This window comes from Oryctolagus cuniculus, chromosome 10 (assembly GCF_964237555.1).
Source record: "Oryctolagus cuniculus chromosome 10, mOryCun1.1, whole genome shotgun sequence".
In the NCBI taxonomy this organism is placed as follows: Eukaryota; Metazoa; Chordata; class Mammalia; order Lagomorpha; family Leporidae; genus Oryctolagus; species Oryctolagus cuniculus.
The window spans coordinates 91,007,572-91,024,771 of NC_091441.1; the positions used below are offsets into that span (position 1 = coordinate 91,007,572).

Below are 17,200 nucleotides of genomic sequence, written 5' to 3' on the forward strand. Positions count from 1 at the left end.
TTTGCTTTCTTCTTTTCTTGGGCATATAATGCTCACCTGTATACTCATTTAATGCCCTCAGCATCTGTGTACATGATCTAGTTATTAATAAAAGTCAGTCCCATCCAGTGACCTTTCTGTTTGGCTCTGAGAATGTTTCCTCTTCCACTGAAGGCTAGGTGACTACATACAAGCCCCTCATCCCAAATAAGGATTTTATTTTATTCTTTTTTTTAGAAACAAACCAGGTCTAATGTGTTTTAATTACCTTGCTAAGTGGAAAGATGATGGTTTTAATTTGAAGAAACAGAAGTCTTTTAATGTATTTCTTCTACAATATCATGTAATTAAAAATTAATCTGGCTTTTCTGTAGCACATACAGCACTATAATGATGAAATTTTACATATTGACTATGTTGCACTAATGCCTTCAAGATTAGTTATTTGGAATTTTTGATAAAAAATTTATAATTAATTAATTTTTACTTGTATAAAATGACCTGTGTGAAATTGGTATGGTTAAATTTAAATTAAATGGCTTGGCTTGAGTAAACAATTAACTTTCAATTAACATTTCTAAATTAAGTTCAATTACCATTATTTGTTCCTATTTTAAGAGTAAATATACACTTTATTTATGCAAACTTGACATTAGATTCCTCTTAAGTGTTTTCAGCTCCATTAGGCGCTTTAGGAAGAACATTTAATAATGAAATTCAATGTTTAACTTTTCATTTTGAATAGTAGTATTTCTGAATTATATTTGAGAGCTTCTAAATAAAATCAAAGTTTTATTCATTGAGCACCTATCACATAAAACAAGTGTGATATTGATGATCATACTATAGACTTCTCCAGAGCAAAGATCTTGAATCATCCTCTTTGTACACCTGCCTTAGTTTCTGGTGTGTCATGGGTGTTCAGTAAGCTTGGTAAATTTGCCCAATTATGAAACTATGAGGATTTGAGTTATAATTTTTAATTGTAATCAGCTGGACTTGATAATGATCATTGACTGTATCACTGACCAGTTAAACACATCATTCTCTGCTTCTCCTCTCTGGAGCTTGTTACATGGAGTTGCCCCTGTGAGAAGCAGCTGTGTCACATGTAAATGTCTGTCATTTACGGGGTCTTCTCCAAGACTTTCTGTCCGAGGCTCAGTTTCTCTGCTGTGGTATCCAAATCATAGGTGTGTCCTCTCCAAAGCCTTGTGTTGATCTTAACTTTCAGTTACTCTTAAGGGTGAGGTCCTCTTTATGAGGTTCCTCAAGTCTCCTCATGCCCCCACAGACTAAATCTCATCATGACCTCCTCTTTTTAAAACCCATCAATGGGTTGGACCTTATCACTCTTGTTGAGTCACTATTGATCCCTGAATCCAGTGGCCTGTTTGTCACCCTCATCTTACTTCACGTATCAGCAGCATTTGAGAAAGCTAACACCTCTTTGGTATACTTTCTTTGCCCTTCTTCCAGGATGCCCCCATTGCTGGTTTTCTTCCTACCTCACTGCTCTTCTTTCAAAGTCCATTGGGTGGTTCATTCAAATCTAACTCCTCTCTCTACACCTAGAAACTCCGCTTCCCACAGGATGGCTCCATCAGTTGTTAGCAACTTGTCTTTTCAATTGCTCATACCAAACAATCTTAAATCAGCATTGATTTTTCTTTCTCTAGATTCAGTCGCTCGTGAAGATCTTGTTGACAATATTTTAAAATAGATTGAGAGTCTGACAACTGTTTGCCACTCCCTGTGCTATGACCCCGGTCATTTTCTCCTATCTCAGATATTGCAATAGTGTCCTAATTGCTCGCTTGCTCGATCTCTCTCTCTCATTTTTAATTTTTATTTATTTGATGGACTTGGTTTTGTGGTGCAGGCTGCCCTCTTCCCATCCAGTTCCTTGCTAATGGTCTGGGAAAAGCAGCAAAAGATGGCCCAAGTACCTGGGCCCCTCCCAACATGGATACCTGGAAGAAACTCCTGTCTCCTGGCTTTGGCTTGGCCCTGCTGTGACCATTGTGGCCATCTGGGGGAGTGAACCAGCAGATAGAAGATCTCTCTGTGTATCTCTCCCTCTGTCACATTAATTCTTTCAAATAAATAAATCTTTAAAAAAATAAATTTTCTTCTTTTTTTTTTCTTGACAGGCAGAGTGGACAGTGAGAGAGAGAGACAGAGAGAAAGGTCTTCCTTTGCCATTGGTTCACCCTCCAGTGGCTGCCGCGGCCAGCGCACTGTGCTGATCCGATGGCACGAGCCAGGTACTTATCCTGGTGTCCCATGGGGTGCAGGGCCCAAGCACTTGGGCCATCCTCCACTGCACTCCCTGGCCACAGCAGAGAGCTGGCCTGGAAGAGGGGCAACCGGGACAGAATCTGGCACCCCGACCGGGACTAGAACCCGGTGTGCCGGCGCCGCAAGGCGGAGGATTAGCCTAGTGAGCTGCGGCGCCAGCCCAATTTTATTTCTTGAAATACAGAGAGAGGGAGAGCTCCCATTTGCTAATTCACTCCCCAAATGCTGTCAACAGCCGGAGCTGAGCCAAGCCAAAGCCAGGAGCTGGGAACTTAATCCCCATCTCCCACATAGGTGGCAGGGATTGAGTGCTTCCAAGGATGCACATTAGTTAGAAGCTGGAAGGGAGAACGGAACTGGGTTGTGATCCCAGGCACACTGATTTGGGATGCAGCTGTCCCAAGGAGCAGTTTAACTGCTGTGCCAAACACCTCTCTCTGGCTTCCCTGTTTCTGCTGTGCCCTTACTACAGTTTGTTCTCAAATTAGCAGCCGAAACAATACTTTTAAATAGTAAGTAATTGGCTGGCGCCACGGCTCAATAGGCTAATCCTCCACCTAGCGGCACTGGTACACCGGGTTCTAGTCCCGGTCGGGGTGCCGGATTCTTTCCCGGTTGCCCCTCTTCCAGGCCAGCTCTCTGCTGTGGCCCAGGAGTGCAGTGGAGGATGGCCCAAGTGCTTGGGCCCTGCATCCCATGGGAGACCAGGAGAAGCACCTGGCTCCTGCCTTCGGATCAGCACAGCACGCTGGCCGCGGTGGCCATTGGAGGGTGAACCAACGGCAAAGGAAGACTTTCTCTCTCTCTCTCTCTCTCTCTCTCTCTCGCTATCCACTCTGCCTGTCAAAAAAAAAAAAAAAAAGTAAGTAATTAACTCTCTGATTGTATCTCCTATAGCTTCAGCATACTTCATCTGAGAATCTGAAATCTTGAATGCTCTGAAATCTAAAACTTTTTGAGTGTCAACTGTTGCTCATAAAGTTTCGGATTTTAGATTTTAGGATTAAGGATATTCACCTGGAAAGTCTATACCAATATTGCAAAATCCAAAAAAAATTCCAAAATGTGAAACACTTATGGTCTCCATCATGTCAGATTAGGGATGCTCAACCTGTGTTACTCTTCCCCTTGTTCATTCTGCACCTGCCATATGGGCCCATGGCTGTTTTGAAACACAGCCTGGTGCTGTGTCACTCTAGCACAGATGGTACTCTTTACCTAAAGCTTTCTTCCTCCAAAAGCTACGTGACTCATCCTATCCCTTTCTCCTTGCTTTAAATAAAAATATCACCTGCTCAGTAAGCCCCTTCCCTGACCTGTGCTTAAGTTACAGTCACTGTTTTGTATCCCTTCCCCATGTTTGATCTCTTTTACCCGGCTCTACTTTCCCTCTTGTATGTACCAACTGCTATGCATTTGTTCTGTTGGTTTATTGTTTTTTTTATCCCCATCACTAGAAAATAAGCCCTTGGGTAGAGAGAATTTAGTCTGTTTTGTTGATGAAGAATAATGCCTAGGACCTAGTAGGCATTCAAGCAGATCTGTGTTGAATGAATGACTGAATGTGTCTGTGGTTTTAGGATGACCTGTATCTTCAGATGGCCTTCAGTACCCCACATGAATGGGTTCCTGGCAACACTGCCACACTTTTCTCCTGCTACTCTTCCTCTCCTGTTTTAGTAGCCCATTAAGCCTTTTTATAGTTCACCCAATCTACTGTGTCTTTTTCTATCACAAAATGGAGTGTTCCCTCTGCCTGTTCTCTCTCCTACTCCTATCTCTCCTGCCGGTCAATTCCTCTTTGTATTTCTAGCTCAGTAGCATTGTTATTTCCTCCAAAAAAAAAAAAAAAAAAAAAAAAAAAAAAACAAAAACAAAAAAACCCTTCACTTCTTCTTACTCTTAAGCCGCCACCATTAGATGCTTTTGTAGCACTTTGACCTTGTCCTTTATTTTACTAGAACATCAGTTCTGCAAGGGCATAGACCACATCTGTCTTACTACAAAAACTTCAGCATTGAGTCTGACACATAGTAGATGTTCAGTAGATCTTGGTTGGATGATAGAGCTAGTTTTAATTTATCCAAATAATCCTGTGAATATAAATCTAAATTATTAACCTAGTTTTCCCAATGCCAGTTAAAAGGGCCCAGATGGGTTTTCAGATTTGCCCAAGGGACATGGAGTAGCCCATAATGAAAGCTTAACCAATTTCTGTGTCCTTAAGTGGGAGAGGTTTACCTTTCTAGATTCTTTGTGCCAGGGGTATAAGAGGAACCATGGAAAAACTTCAGTCATGATTTACCATGGCACTTGTAAAGGAAAAGGATGATTGTATTGTGATCTCATCCCAGCTCTTTGGATGGTGTAGCACTTCTGAAATGTATTTGAGGTGTATAGTCCATCATTTGCTATAATGAAACAACAATAAACCACTGTTTAAAAATCTAATGTCATTTTACTGGTTAAATGTGTTTTAGAAAATGTGAAAGGAAAAAGGGCTGACTGCTTAAGAAATAGGTAGTTTTTCTCAGGCAGACAGTATCTTAAAAAACTGCAGAAACCTGTGTATGTTGATAAAAAGGAAAACTTTCTATGCATTTTACATACATGGTAGACTTATTTTGACTAACAGGAATTCTACATTCAGCATTACTTAGAGTGATTTTAAAGATAATGTAGACATGAAGAGTCAGTTTAAATTTACCAGTAGGTTTAAATTCACTAGGCCACTGGAAAAAAATTACTATAACGTTTATTTGGCGTTTCTGACATACAGACTCAGTGTGTGTCAGAGGTTATTAGAGTACTTTTTTCTTTGTTGGATCATCACCATACGGTATTGTCATACCTCTTTTAATCTTAGAAGTGAAGTCTTATGGAAACTAGGGCTTCTAAATGTGGGAAAGTTGAATTACAAAGCCCTCTGTTGTAGAGGGTAGAGATCTTTAATATCTGAAAATGCTCATATGAAAATGTCCTGTATGCATGGCTCTTTGTTGTTTGAGGTGAATAGTGGTGATTCAGTGAGCTTTGGGACATAAATTAGGAACATTTTTAAAGACTGATTTTATTTGTTTCAGTGTTTTCTCATCTCTGTGCAACCCATGGTACAATCTTGGGACATTCAGTGCAAGAAAGATTGATTGCTGATGACTTATTTAATTTTGCCTCATTTTGGTATCTCACTTGCCTTTTGTAGATCAGAACTCTGGTTTCCTCACTGGTTTTTCCCATTAGTATGGTATAATCAGAGTCTTAGAAGTTTTAGGTACAAAGCCCGTTTCCTGGGACCAGCGCTGTGGTATAGCGGGTAAAGCCGGCTACCTGCGGTGCTGGCATCCCATAAGAGTGCTGGTTCGAGGCCCGCACCACGGCTCACTAGGCTAATCCTCTGCCTGCAGCGCCAGCTCTCTGGGTTCTAGTCCCGGTTGGGGCGCCAGTTCTGTCCCGGTTGCTCCGCTTCCAGTCCAGCTCTCTGCTGTGGCCTGGGAAGGCAGTGGAGGATGGCCCAAGTGCTTGGGCCCTGCACCCACATGGGAGACCAGGAGGGAGCACCTGGCTTCTGGCTTCAGATCGGCACAGCACGTTGGCCACAGCAGCCATTTGGGGAGTGAGCCAATGGAAGGAAGACCTTTCTCTCTCTCTCTCTCTCTCTCTCACTGTCTAACTCTACCTGTCAAATAAAAAAAAAAAAAGTTTACAGGTAAATCAAGACATCTTCATTCCATACCTAAAATCCCACAGGGAAAAAAGTTCCTAAATTAAATATTTTATAAGGTGTGGTTCCAAAATATCTGTTAAGATAATCATAATTCAGAGATCAAGCAAAAGTTCAAAACCTAAAAGGTAGGGCATTAAATGAACCGATCTGGAGAGGTAATATAAAGATCAATTGATTTTTTTTTAAGCAGTTTTAGACTTTAGCTATCAAAAGTGCCCTTGGAATTGGTTTTTCTCTCAAGTTTTTTAATCTAGATGAAGCCTGTGATAGTGAAAAAAGCTAGCAGTTTTTAGTAGTGAGCATTAAGTTAATTAACAATATGTTAAATTAACAAAAGGTATTATAAATGAAAATATGTTCCTCTATCCGTCTCATTGTGGACACATAAAGCCATATGAACTAGATATAGCTCATCAAATTTTCAGTTACAGTTGTCATAATTAGAGTTATTTTACTTGATTGATTGTTTTTATTAAGTTGTTTAGTGTGATTAAAACTGTCAGTGAATAAAAATAATTGCCACATGCTTTTATGGCTGCCTTGATGGGACTCTTTGGTTCAGTTTTATATGTCTGTTGAAAGTAGGCTTGTGTGTATATTCTATCATAACCCAATAAAATAGTAAATAAAAATTATTATTTTTTGAAATTTTCATAAAAATTTCACCAAGGCCGTAGTTGGGACTGTTTTTCAAAAGACAACATTTGTTGTTAGAATTACAGTTAATTTTCATCAGTTTTTTGCTTTCATGGTGAGGTTGTGACTCAGAAGTAGTGCTATTGCAGTTCTGTGTATTACTGAAATGCTGAAGACTTCAGCTTGTTGACGGCCTGTGATTTTGTTTGTTTATGTGTACATAAAAATGGTTTGAACATTTGGATGTGTGTTTCTCCCTCTCATTCTAGTTGGACTGATCCAGAGGTTTCTTGTGCTTCAGATTTATGTACCCCTGGGACAGGACTTCTCTACGGAATTGCTGTAAGATATACAGAACTTCTTTGAATGTTTTATGGGTTTTGGACATTTGATCAATTGAAGTAGTAGCAACAGTCATTAATTGCAAGTGGCAGTTTTTGCATTAAAGAGCAGTGACTTATCAAGTCGACATGAAGTAATTAAACTAATTTAATCGTATTTCTTAGATGTCACTGTAGTCTGACATTTCCCTAGGGAAAGAAAGCAAATTTGGGCTGTTTTAAAAAGTAACAAAGTATTGTACTTTTGATAACATATGGCCTCTAATTTGAAGAAAAGCATGATCCAAAAGTTTAAGATTTTGGTTCAAATGAAAGGTCCTATGATGTTTTGTGCTTTCTGCTTTTCAAAGCTGTCACTGATTTAAAATTGATTGAAAAACTGATTTTAATGACAGTTACTTTCATTTAGAAATATTGATCTCTCCAGCTTACATAATGACATCTTGGAATATATATATGTTTTAAATAGCCTTGCTAGAATATTTAGGAAAAAAGAAAATGTTCATCTTTTATTCAGTTGAGCTGTCTGTTGTAAGAAATGATACTGAGACAGAATATAATATTTGATTTGTAGCTCACATAGAATTGAATATTGTCTTAAGATTTCATTAATGAATTTGTGTGCTTTAAAGAAACCATTGCATTTGAGGCTTGCTATTTTTTCTTTTTTTAATAATTAATAGCTGTCCACTCTAGCCTCAGAATCAGCCCTTAAGGCATGCGGATCCGGCTGAAAAGCCCATGAGAGTATTTCAGGCATCTAAAGCCAAGACACTCTGTCAAAAAAAAAAAAAAAAAATGACCTAAATGAAAGATCTCTTCGAGTGAGATCCCTGTGGAAAGAACAGGTCATCAAAGAAGGAGGTACGTTTCTCTGAAGGGAGGAGAGAACTTCCACTTTGACTATGACCTTGTCTAAATATGATCAGAGTCGGCAAACTCAAAAGGCCTCCATAGCCTTGGCGACTCATGACAAGAGCCTGGGGTGATTACTGACGCCATAAACAAGAACGTCAATTTGTTAAGTCAACAACAGGAGTCACTGTGCACTTACTCCTCATGTAGGATCTTTTTCCTTAATGTGCTGTACATTGTGATTTAATGCTATAACTAGTACTCAAACAGTATTTTTTTTAATCTGAATTTTAGCTATTACTATATAATATTGTTTTCTGAGGTGATGAAGGATAGAGGGCATAGTTTATACCTTTGTTTTATTCAACCTCAAGCCTTGGTAAACTTCTTATTAAGAACTTCTTTATTCTCTGGCATGGTCACCAAGATCCTTTAAAATAGTTCTGAGTGACAGTATTGAAGCATCATGTACCACTTTCTGATTCTGCAGGAAAAGTACATTTAAGACCCCAAAGACATTCTAAAGATAGAGAAAAGACCATATACAGCTTTATTTTCAGTAGAAGAGGGCAAATTATATTTTTTAGCTTTTCAAGCTCCTTACATCAAAATCCAGTCCAGCTGCCCTTATTATTCTGTTCTCTCTACCACCTGGACTTGGAGATTCTTCAGAAGCAGTGGTGGGGGTTCTGGCACTGATCAAAGCTGTGCAAGACACCTGACTCAACCTTGGAACAAAATCTTTTGCCAAGGAGCCTTCTTTTTCTGTGCAAAATTAAGCTTCTTTTCTGCCCCCAACACTTGAGTTTATTACCATGTCCTAGGTAATATTCTGTTTTAGATCATTTCATAACAATTAAAGCTTTAATTACTGAGAAGTCAACTTGTGTCTTAAGTTTTACTTAGTTCTAGCAGGAGAGCAATAGTTATCAAGTAAACCTATGTTTTTGTTCTCCTGTTTCTAATGTTCTTGGCCAGTTTTAGGATGAACAAACATTATGAAGGGTGCTGGGGTTAATGATGAAATTTTGAAATCAGTTGACTTTAGTCTAGATTTCCTTGTTCTCATATCCACATGGACAGACATTTGGATTTTCCAGTTGGTTTTGGTTTTCTATTTTTAGCAAAATAAATGTCTTATGAATAAAAAGGTCAGAGTTATTAAATAACATGGGAAAGACAGTCTTTGTCCTGACCTGAATTTATCAGACTATAAGAAAATGTGTTAACTCTGTTTGAATTTATTTATAGCAGATAATCAAATTTGAATTTATTTATATCAAAATTGAATTTATTTAGAGTAGATAGTGAAAATAGTTTGCTGTTTTAAGAAGTAATGACAGAGGCCATGTTTATGAAAGAAAGAAGATAGCATAACCAGTATATATTCTATTTCTAGCCATAGCTTTTTTTCCCACCTTCAATGAAAGGCCTTTCCTCCTGCATCCTTAGTGTTTTACTGTGTGTCCAGAAGCATCCCTCTAGGCTATTTTGAATAATACATTTCTCTAACAAGCTTGGAAAGTCACCTACCAGAAAGATACCTGGCTTCTAAAATTATTCATTGTCAGAGCAGACGAGGCATTTTGTTTCATAAAGCTCCATTTTATACATCAACAAGTTTTTATAAGTGGAGTCTTGCCAGCCAGTTTATGAATTTAAAAATCATTTCCTTAGTGTCTTTCTGTGTTTTCTCTGCCCAATGAATGGTTATACTGCTCAAGAGGAAATTACACATGTGGGTGAGTGGATGCCTTCAGATCACTTACTCATTCAATCAAACTCATTCTTGAATTCCTGTTGTTGTTGGGCATGGAGGATTTCCTCTCCTTTGAGTCTGTACACTTCTCCCCACCCTTACTGCTACCTGCCTAGTCCCAAATCTCCATCACAGTGCCCCTGATGCACTGTTGGAGATTCCCACTCAGCTTCCCAACCTCCACTTTTGTCTTCTTTTAGGCCAAATTGCTCTCCATATTACGGCCGAGTATCTTTGTGAAAAACACCTGGACTTCCCACAGAACTGTTGATAAGCTCCCAAATCCTTAGCACTCCTGTATGCTCTGGTCTCCCTTTCCCCCTTCTCATCTCCTGTAACTCTATTTTGAGCTCATGATTTGCCACCCACATGGGCTGTTTCCCAGGGTCTAGTGCCAAATGGTTTATGTCCCCATCTCTTTCCCTGGCTTACTCCTCCTTGGTCTCATCTGTTTGTTTCCCTTCTTTCAAGCCTCTTTCGATCCCCACGACTAAATAAGGCTCATCTCTTAGGCTTCTCTCTAGCATCCTGTTCTTTTCCTTTACAGCAACTCCAGCAGTTTCTCACTACTTACTTATCTTTCTGGGTAGACTTTGAATTCCATGAGGACAGAGACCCTGTATGTCCTACTCACCATGGTATCCCAGAATCTAACACAGTACCTAGCACCCAACAGATACTGAAGTGTGGATGAGTGGACAGGAGGATGGTGGGCAGATGAATCAAAGAAAAAGCAGGATACAAGCTCTGTTCTCAGATAGTTTACACTGAGGGTGAAAGATCGGTTAAAAGTCAATCTAATGGGCCAGCGCCGCAGCTCACTAGTCTAATCCTCTGCCTGCGGCGCTTGCACCCCGAGTTCTAGTCCCAGTTGGGGCATCGGATTCTGTCCCAGTTGCTCCTCTTCCAGTCTAGCTCTCTGCTGTGGCCTAGGAAGGCAGTGGAGGATGGCCCAAGTGCTTGGGCCCTGCACCAGCATGGGAGACCGGGAGGAAGCACCTGGCTCCTGGTTTCAGATCGGCGCAGCGCGCCAGCCATAGTGGCCATTTGGGGGGTGAACCAAGGGAAAAAGGAAGACATTTCTCTCTGTCTATCTCTCTCTCACTGTCTAACTCTGCCTGTCAAAAAAAAAAAAAAAGTCAATCTAATAATATTTTACTAGATGTTATGATGGCATAAGAGCAAATTCATTTACTTTATAATTCTGTAATGTTTAGCATATTTTATTGGTTTATTTCTAATATCTATATATATGATATAAAATTGCTTTTTCATTTAAAAAAAGAGCAACCTATGTCAAGAACATGTCAAGTGTTAGATAGAAATAAGAGCACAGGCTTGGACCTGGACTGAACTCTAGTCAAATTCTGCTTTACTTTCTCCGAGACTTGGGACAGATTACTTACGTGTCTTCATCTGTGGGTTAAAAGTAATAACACTTACATCACAGGTGTATCACAACCATTAAGTGAGAAAATTAACAAAGTAATAACAACGGCTAACGTTTATGAAACACTTATGCTGTACAGGGTATTGTTCTAAGCTTTTTAATTGTTTTAGCTCAGTTAATTTTCAGAATAAGCCTGTATGGGAGCCCTAATTATTACCTGAGTTTTATCTTTGAAGAATTTGCCAGAACTTATAGACCTACTAACTCTATAGCCAGGAGTCAAAGATGTAGTCTCAGTGTAAAACATCTGCTCTGTATCTCTGTGCCACCTTGCTTGGAAATATGACTAGATCTACCCATAAGCAGTAGCTATGTGGTAAATGCTTTATTTCACTCTTTTTTTTTTTTTTTTTTTTTTTTTTTTGACAGGCAGAGTGGACAGTGAGAGAGAGAGAGACAGAGAGAAAGGTCTTCCTTTGCCGTTGGTTCACCCTCCAATGGCTGCCACAGCCGGCGCGCTGCAGCCGGCGCACCGCGCTGATCCGAAGCCGGGAGCCAGGTGCTTCTCCTGGTCTCCCATGGGGTGCAGGGCCCAAGCACTTGGGCCATCCTCCACTGCACTTCCTGGCCACAGCAGAGAGCTGGCCTGGAAGAGGGGCGACCGGGACAGAATCCAGCACCCCGACCGGGACTAGAACCCGGTGTGCTGGCTCCGCAAGGCGGAGGATTAGCCTAGTGAGCTGCGGCGCCGGCCCTTATTTCACTCTTAGTACAAGATCAAAGTGCTTAACCTTCCATATTTTCTCTAGGGGATTCTCATATACAACTTTATCATTAGAGTCTAGGAAGCAAGGTCTTTCATGTTGAGTGTTTCTGTCTACCCTTTTGAGAAGGAAGTACCTGGGGCTAAAGGAAGAATTTATTCACATCTTTTTGTGTCGCATCTCAAATGTGATAATGTTCATATTAAGCTTAAATTTTTATTTATTTATTTTCATTCTATTTGAAAAGCAGAGAGAGAATGATATTCCACCTGCTAGTTCATTCCCTAGATACCCACAACAGCCAAGTCTGGGCCAGGTGGAAGCCAGGAGCCCAGAATTCAGTTCAAGCCCAGGTCTCCCATGTGGATGGCAAGGACTCAAATATTTGAGCCATCATTTCCTGCCTCCCAGAATGCATATAAGCAGGAAGCTATAATAGAAACAGAGGAGCCAGGCTTGAACCATATGCTCTGATGTGGGATGCCAGCATCCCAAGCAGCAAATTTAACTATTGCACCCAAGGCCTGCCCCTAGTTTTTTTTTTTTTTTTTTTTTTTTTAATGAAAACTAAGAAGCAACTTCTTTATTGATCTCTATTTTGGTCGGTATGTAGACCTTCTTTTGTTTTTTTTTTTCCAAGATCTAAAAATTGTATTTGTCATGATTTTGCATCTGTGGATAAGAAGTGACTGTAGTACTTCAGAGCCTGACCCACAGTTATCCAAATGCATTATGTTTTGAATGTGGAATAAAGGGAGTGTTTACAGTACTAATCCATAATATAATAGTATTTAGCAGTGGAGTGATGGAATTCTCTTGTATTTCCCTGTGAGTGCTGAGGTATCAATCAACTGAAGACCCTGTACTTTTTGCTAAAGTCATTTATACTTGATTATCTCATGGTAGTAGGTCTAGTATCTTTTCCAAAGTATTTTAGTGGAAAGCTGTCTAATTATTTGAATTGAAGATAAAGGATTGAATAAATACCAGGTTTTTAAAGATTCTTTCATTTTGTCTTATCTTCTGTACTGCATTATCAAGGCAGTGGGAGGCCAAGGCGCCCTGTGTGCATTTGTCAGGTGTTTCAGAGCCTGGGGGCAGACATCTGGTGCATGGGAGGAACACCATGAACCTGAGCTCTTGGAAAAGAACCAACTGCATCTTGAAATAGAAATTCATTTTTCTGTATTTGATGCTGCCAATCACACTAAGTGATTTTGGAATGTTACCCTTTTTTTATTTTTCAAGAATTGCATTCATTTTGCTGAATATTGTTGAGATGCATTAGTTCTTTTCTACATCCTGATTTTGTCATTATCTTGATGAATGCCGAGAGACATTTTGTACTGTTATGCCTCTAGTGAATTGAAATTATTTTTCTCATTTTCACTCAGCTCAAAGAGTGCTTTTTCGATATATGGGTTGAAAACACTGTGAAAGCCTGTGGTGAGCATTGTGTGCTATTTGGAGAGGTTGAGATTCTTAGCCTGAGGGTCCTAGGGAAAATTATTACTAGGTTTCACATGTTGAGCCCTTAGCTGTTTGGAGGACTGCTTGTACTTGGAATCAGATAAAGATAGGAAGTATGCTAAATTCTTTGAAAGAGAGAGGTCCCTGAAAGTGTCCCTAATCTGTACACATTTTAATAGATACTTTGTAATCTCTGTGTTGCAGTAGTCTGAATTTGAAATTTTATCTGAATAGTTTGACTGGCCCCTCCCCACAAAAGGTTCTTGTGTTGGAGACTTGGTTCCCAGCATGGTAGTATTTGGACTTTAAAGAGGTGGGACCCAGTGGGAGGTCCTTACATGATTGGGTACACTTTCCTCAGAAGGGAATACTGGTCTTCTAGAGTGAATTCTCCCAAGTTGTTATAAAACCTGAGTTTGACCCTCAAGTTCCTCTGTGTCTTCTGGTTTAAAATATTTTCCTTCTTCCCACACACGTTACTACCACTGCCATGCACCATAATGAAATACAGCCAAGAGAATCCTTACTAGATCTAAGCAGAGTCAGTGTCATGCCCTTGAACCTCTAAAACTGTGAGCCAAACATCTTTTATTTATATGAGGATTTTAAGTTTACTTATTTGAAAGGCAAAGTTACAGGGAGGCAGAGGGAAAGAGAAAGAGGTCTTCCATCAGCTGATTCACTCCCCAAATGGCCACAATAGCTGGAGCTGGGCTGATCCAAGGCCAGGAGCCAAGAGCTTTTTCTGTGTCTCCCCCATGGCTGTAGGGGGCCCAAGAAGTTGGGTCATCTTCTACTGCTTTCCCAGGCCACAGCAGAGAGCTGGATCAGAAGTGGAGCAGCCAGGACTCGAACCAGCACCTATATGCTATACTGGCGCTATAGGTGACGGCTTTACCTGCTAAGCCACAGTGCCAGCCCCAGATCTTCTCTTTATAAAGTTAGTCTACTGTAGGTATTTTGTTATAGTAATGAAGAACTAAATAATACAGAGTTTAATGATTGTAACCTGGAATTCAGTCTAGGATTTAGGCTCATTCCAGAGTTTTCATCTTTTCTTTGTGCTGTACACACTAGTTAAATGCTTTGGACTGGACATTGTGCTTAAGTTTTCTCCTCAGTAAATGGTCATGTGAACTCATTGAATTGCCAGAGTTAAATAAAGACAGTGGTTTTTATTTCTCTTTAATAAATTTTAGGACGTTTAGGTCCATGTAGACTTTAAAGCTTCCTTTTCCATCTCTGTAATATGGAACATTGTATCATGCTACCAAATAAAGCTTTCGAATCAAGCTAATTTAATCAAAACCACCCTTTTGTCACCTTTTCTGTACTGTTAGTAGTAAGCTAAAAAAAAATGTCAGTAAAGAAATTTAATAGAATGTTCAGGCCTTTCTGTGCTGTTGAGTTTTGCCACTGCATTTCCTTCTCCACTGACTTCAAAGTCCATAGGCTCCTTGGAACTTTAAACCAGCTGAAGTGGGTGTGGCCTAACAGGTGCAGGCCTGTTCTTTTCAAGTGTCATGGATCCTCTGCAGCCTCTGTAAAGCCACCAAGGAGAATCCTTAAATGTGGTTATTGCTATCTTTGGATCAGAATAACATTTGTGAGGGCTTTTGAAGTTGCATGCATTTAGCCAAGCACAACTCTGGAAAATTTGCTTCATTATCTTTTTGGTCATTTTGATGCCTTAATTTCAAGAAAGTAATGGTTGCTATCTAGCTCTGAAGTTATATGTAAAAAGAAATGTTATCCAGGTACAAAATATATTATCCATTGGAATCTTTTTTTTTTTTTTAAGATTTATTTATGTATTTGAAAGAGTTGGCCGGCGCCGCGGCTCACTAGGCTAATCCTCTGCCTGCGGCGCCGGCACCCCAAGTTCTAGTCCCAGTCGGGGCGCCGGATTCTGTCCCAGTTGCTCCTTTTCCAGTCCAGCTCTCTGCTGTGGCCCGGGAGTGCAGTGGAGGATGGCCCAGGTCCTTGGGCCCTGCACCCACATGGGAGACCAGGAGAAGCACCTGGCTCCTGACTGCGCAGTATGCTGACTGCTACTCGCAGGCTGTAGCAGCCACTTTGGGGGTGAACCAACAGAAAAAGGAAGACATTTCTCTCTGTCTATCTCTCTCTCACTAACTCTGCCTGTCAAAAAAAAAAAAAAAAAAGGCAAGAAAAAGAAAGAAAAAAGAAAGAGTTACAGAGAGAAAGAAGGAGAGGCAGAGAGAGAAATCTTCCATCCGCTGGGTCACTCCCCATCCGACCGCAACGGCTGGAGCTGTGCCGATCCTAAGCCAGGAACCAGGAGCTTCCTCTGGGTCTCCCACGTGGGTGCAGGGGCCCAAGGACTTGGGGCACCTTCTACTGCTTTCCCAGACTGTAGCAGAGAACTGGATTGGAAGTGGAGCAGCCAGGACTTGAACTGGTGCCTATATGGGTTGCCAGCACTGCAGGCAGCGGCTTAACCTGCTATGCCACAGTGCTGGCCTCCATTGAAATCTTTTATGTCACCAATCTTTTGTGTTACCAAGAATACATCACTAAACTCTGTGTTTAGAACTGGACAAAAATGGCCAGCAGTAGCTCTTATCTCCCAAAAGTATTGGACAGAAATGATTAGCCTAGTTGTTGAAATGCTTGCATCTCACATTGGAGTATGTGGGTTCAAATCCTGGCTCAGGCTCCTGATTCCAGTTTCTTGCTTATGTAAACTATGGTAGGCAGCAAGTTATGGCTAAGTAATTGGGTTCCTACCACCCATATAGGAAACCTCTATCACATTCCTTTTCCTGGCTTTGATCCTGGGCCTGGCCTAGTTCCAGTTGTTAGGGGCATTTGGATCTCTCTCTCTCTCTCTCTCTCTAAAATAACTACCTAGTAATGATAAATAATAAATTCAAAATATTCATATGTATTCTGGAGTAGTAATGATATTGTTAGTTTCATTAATATTTTGAATGCATCTCATGGCTAATTCTACCTTCTATTTTTTCTTTTTATAATCATCAGTATTTTAAGTCTCATTATTTTAATTAAATCCAATTAAATGTACTTGCATAATCAGTATATTATTTTACATGCATTAGTAAAGAGAGCACTTTAAGATGCTTTGCATACTGACTTTTTAAATGTATTACATTTGCATGCCTTAAAATAGGTTTATGTCAAAGCTTTAGACAACACATATGGCAGGTATATAAATCAGATACCATAGACTACATCCACAAAATAATTTGTAGAAAAGTATTTGTATAGTGTCTGGTTTGTTTTACTTTTCTTTTTTAAAAAAATTTTATTTATTTATTTGAAAGGGGATGAGGGAGAGAGGGAGAGGAATAGATATCTTCTATTTGTTGATTCACTCCCCGAGTGTTTACAATGGCCAGGACTGAGCCAGGCTAAAGCCAGGAGCTTCATGTGGGTCTCCCACATGGGTGGTGGGGGCCCAAGCACTTGTGCTATCTTAATCTGCTTTTCCCAGGTGGTTAACAGAGAGCTGGATCAGAAGTAGAACAGCCATAAAAGTAGAACCAGTACCCATATGGGATGCTGGTATTGAAGGTGGTGCATTTACCTGCTACACTACAATGCTAGCCCCTTGTTTTACTTTTCTAAAGTACTTTTAAATACTGTTTAGGTAACATAGATGAATAATCAAAGCTAAAATAAAATACCAGCTAAAGAAAAATTGCATATATGTAAATATTTCTTACTCTAAAATCATCGGTTAAGGCCTTACACCAGTTAAAGCACTTTAAATGCAGTTAAATGATTGCCAAATCAATTACCAGGGCAAGTTGGGGTCCTGTGCTGAGTCAGATTACAGGCTTAGAAAGCATTGTTTCTGTCATTTGTCAGCATGGTTGCTGAGCCCGCTGTGTGTGCAGCCTCATCTGTATAAAGGGGATGGTATTTATATCTATTAATTGGATAGTTATGAGGATTAAATTGGATAATGCCAAATATAAACTGCACAGTAAATAT

The 17,200-nt window shown here is 40.0% G+C and overlaps 1 protein-coding gene across 13 annotated transcripts in view; it reads left to right on the plus strand.

Annotated features, from left to right (window-relative positions):
• CFAP20DC (CFAP20 domain containing) overlaps positions 1-17,200 on the plus strand; it is a 343,042-nt gene that overhangs the window by 8,905 nt on the left and 316,937 nt on the right. For 12 of the 13 annotated variants that reach the window (XR_011379498.1, XR_007921887.2, XM_051852253.2 and 9 more), the window contains exon 4: positions 6,910-6,982. The exons of the other annotated variant lie outside the window; for it this stretch is intronic. Coding sequence is in view for 9 of the 12 variants with exons in the window: in XM_051852253.2 (XP_051708213.2) it covers positions 6,910-6,982 (73 nt within the window). In the remaining 3 variants the exon portion in view is untranslated. The remainder of the gene's footprint in view (positions 1-6,909; positions 6,983-17,200) is intronic. 13 annotated transcript variants of the gene reach the window in all.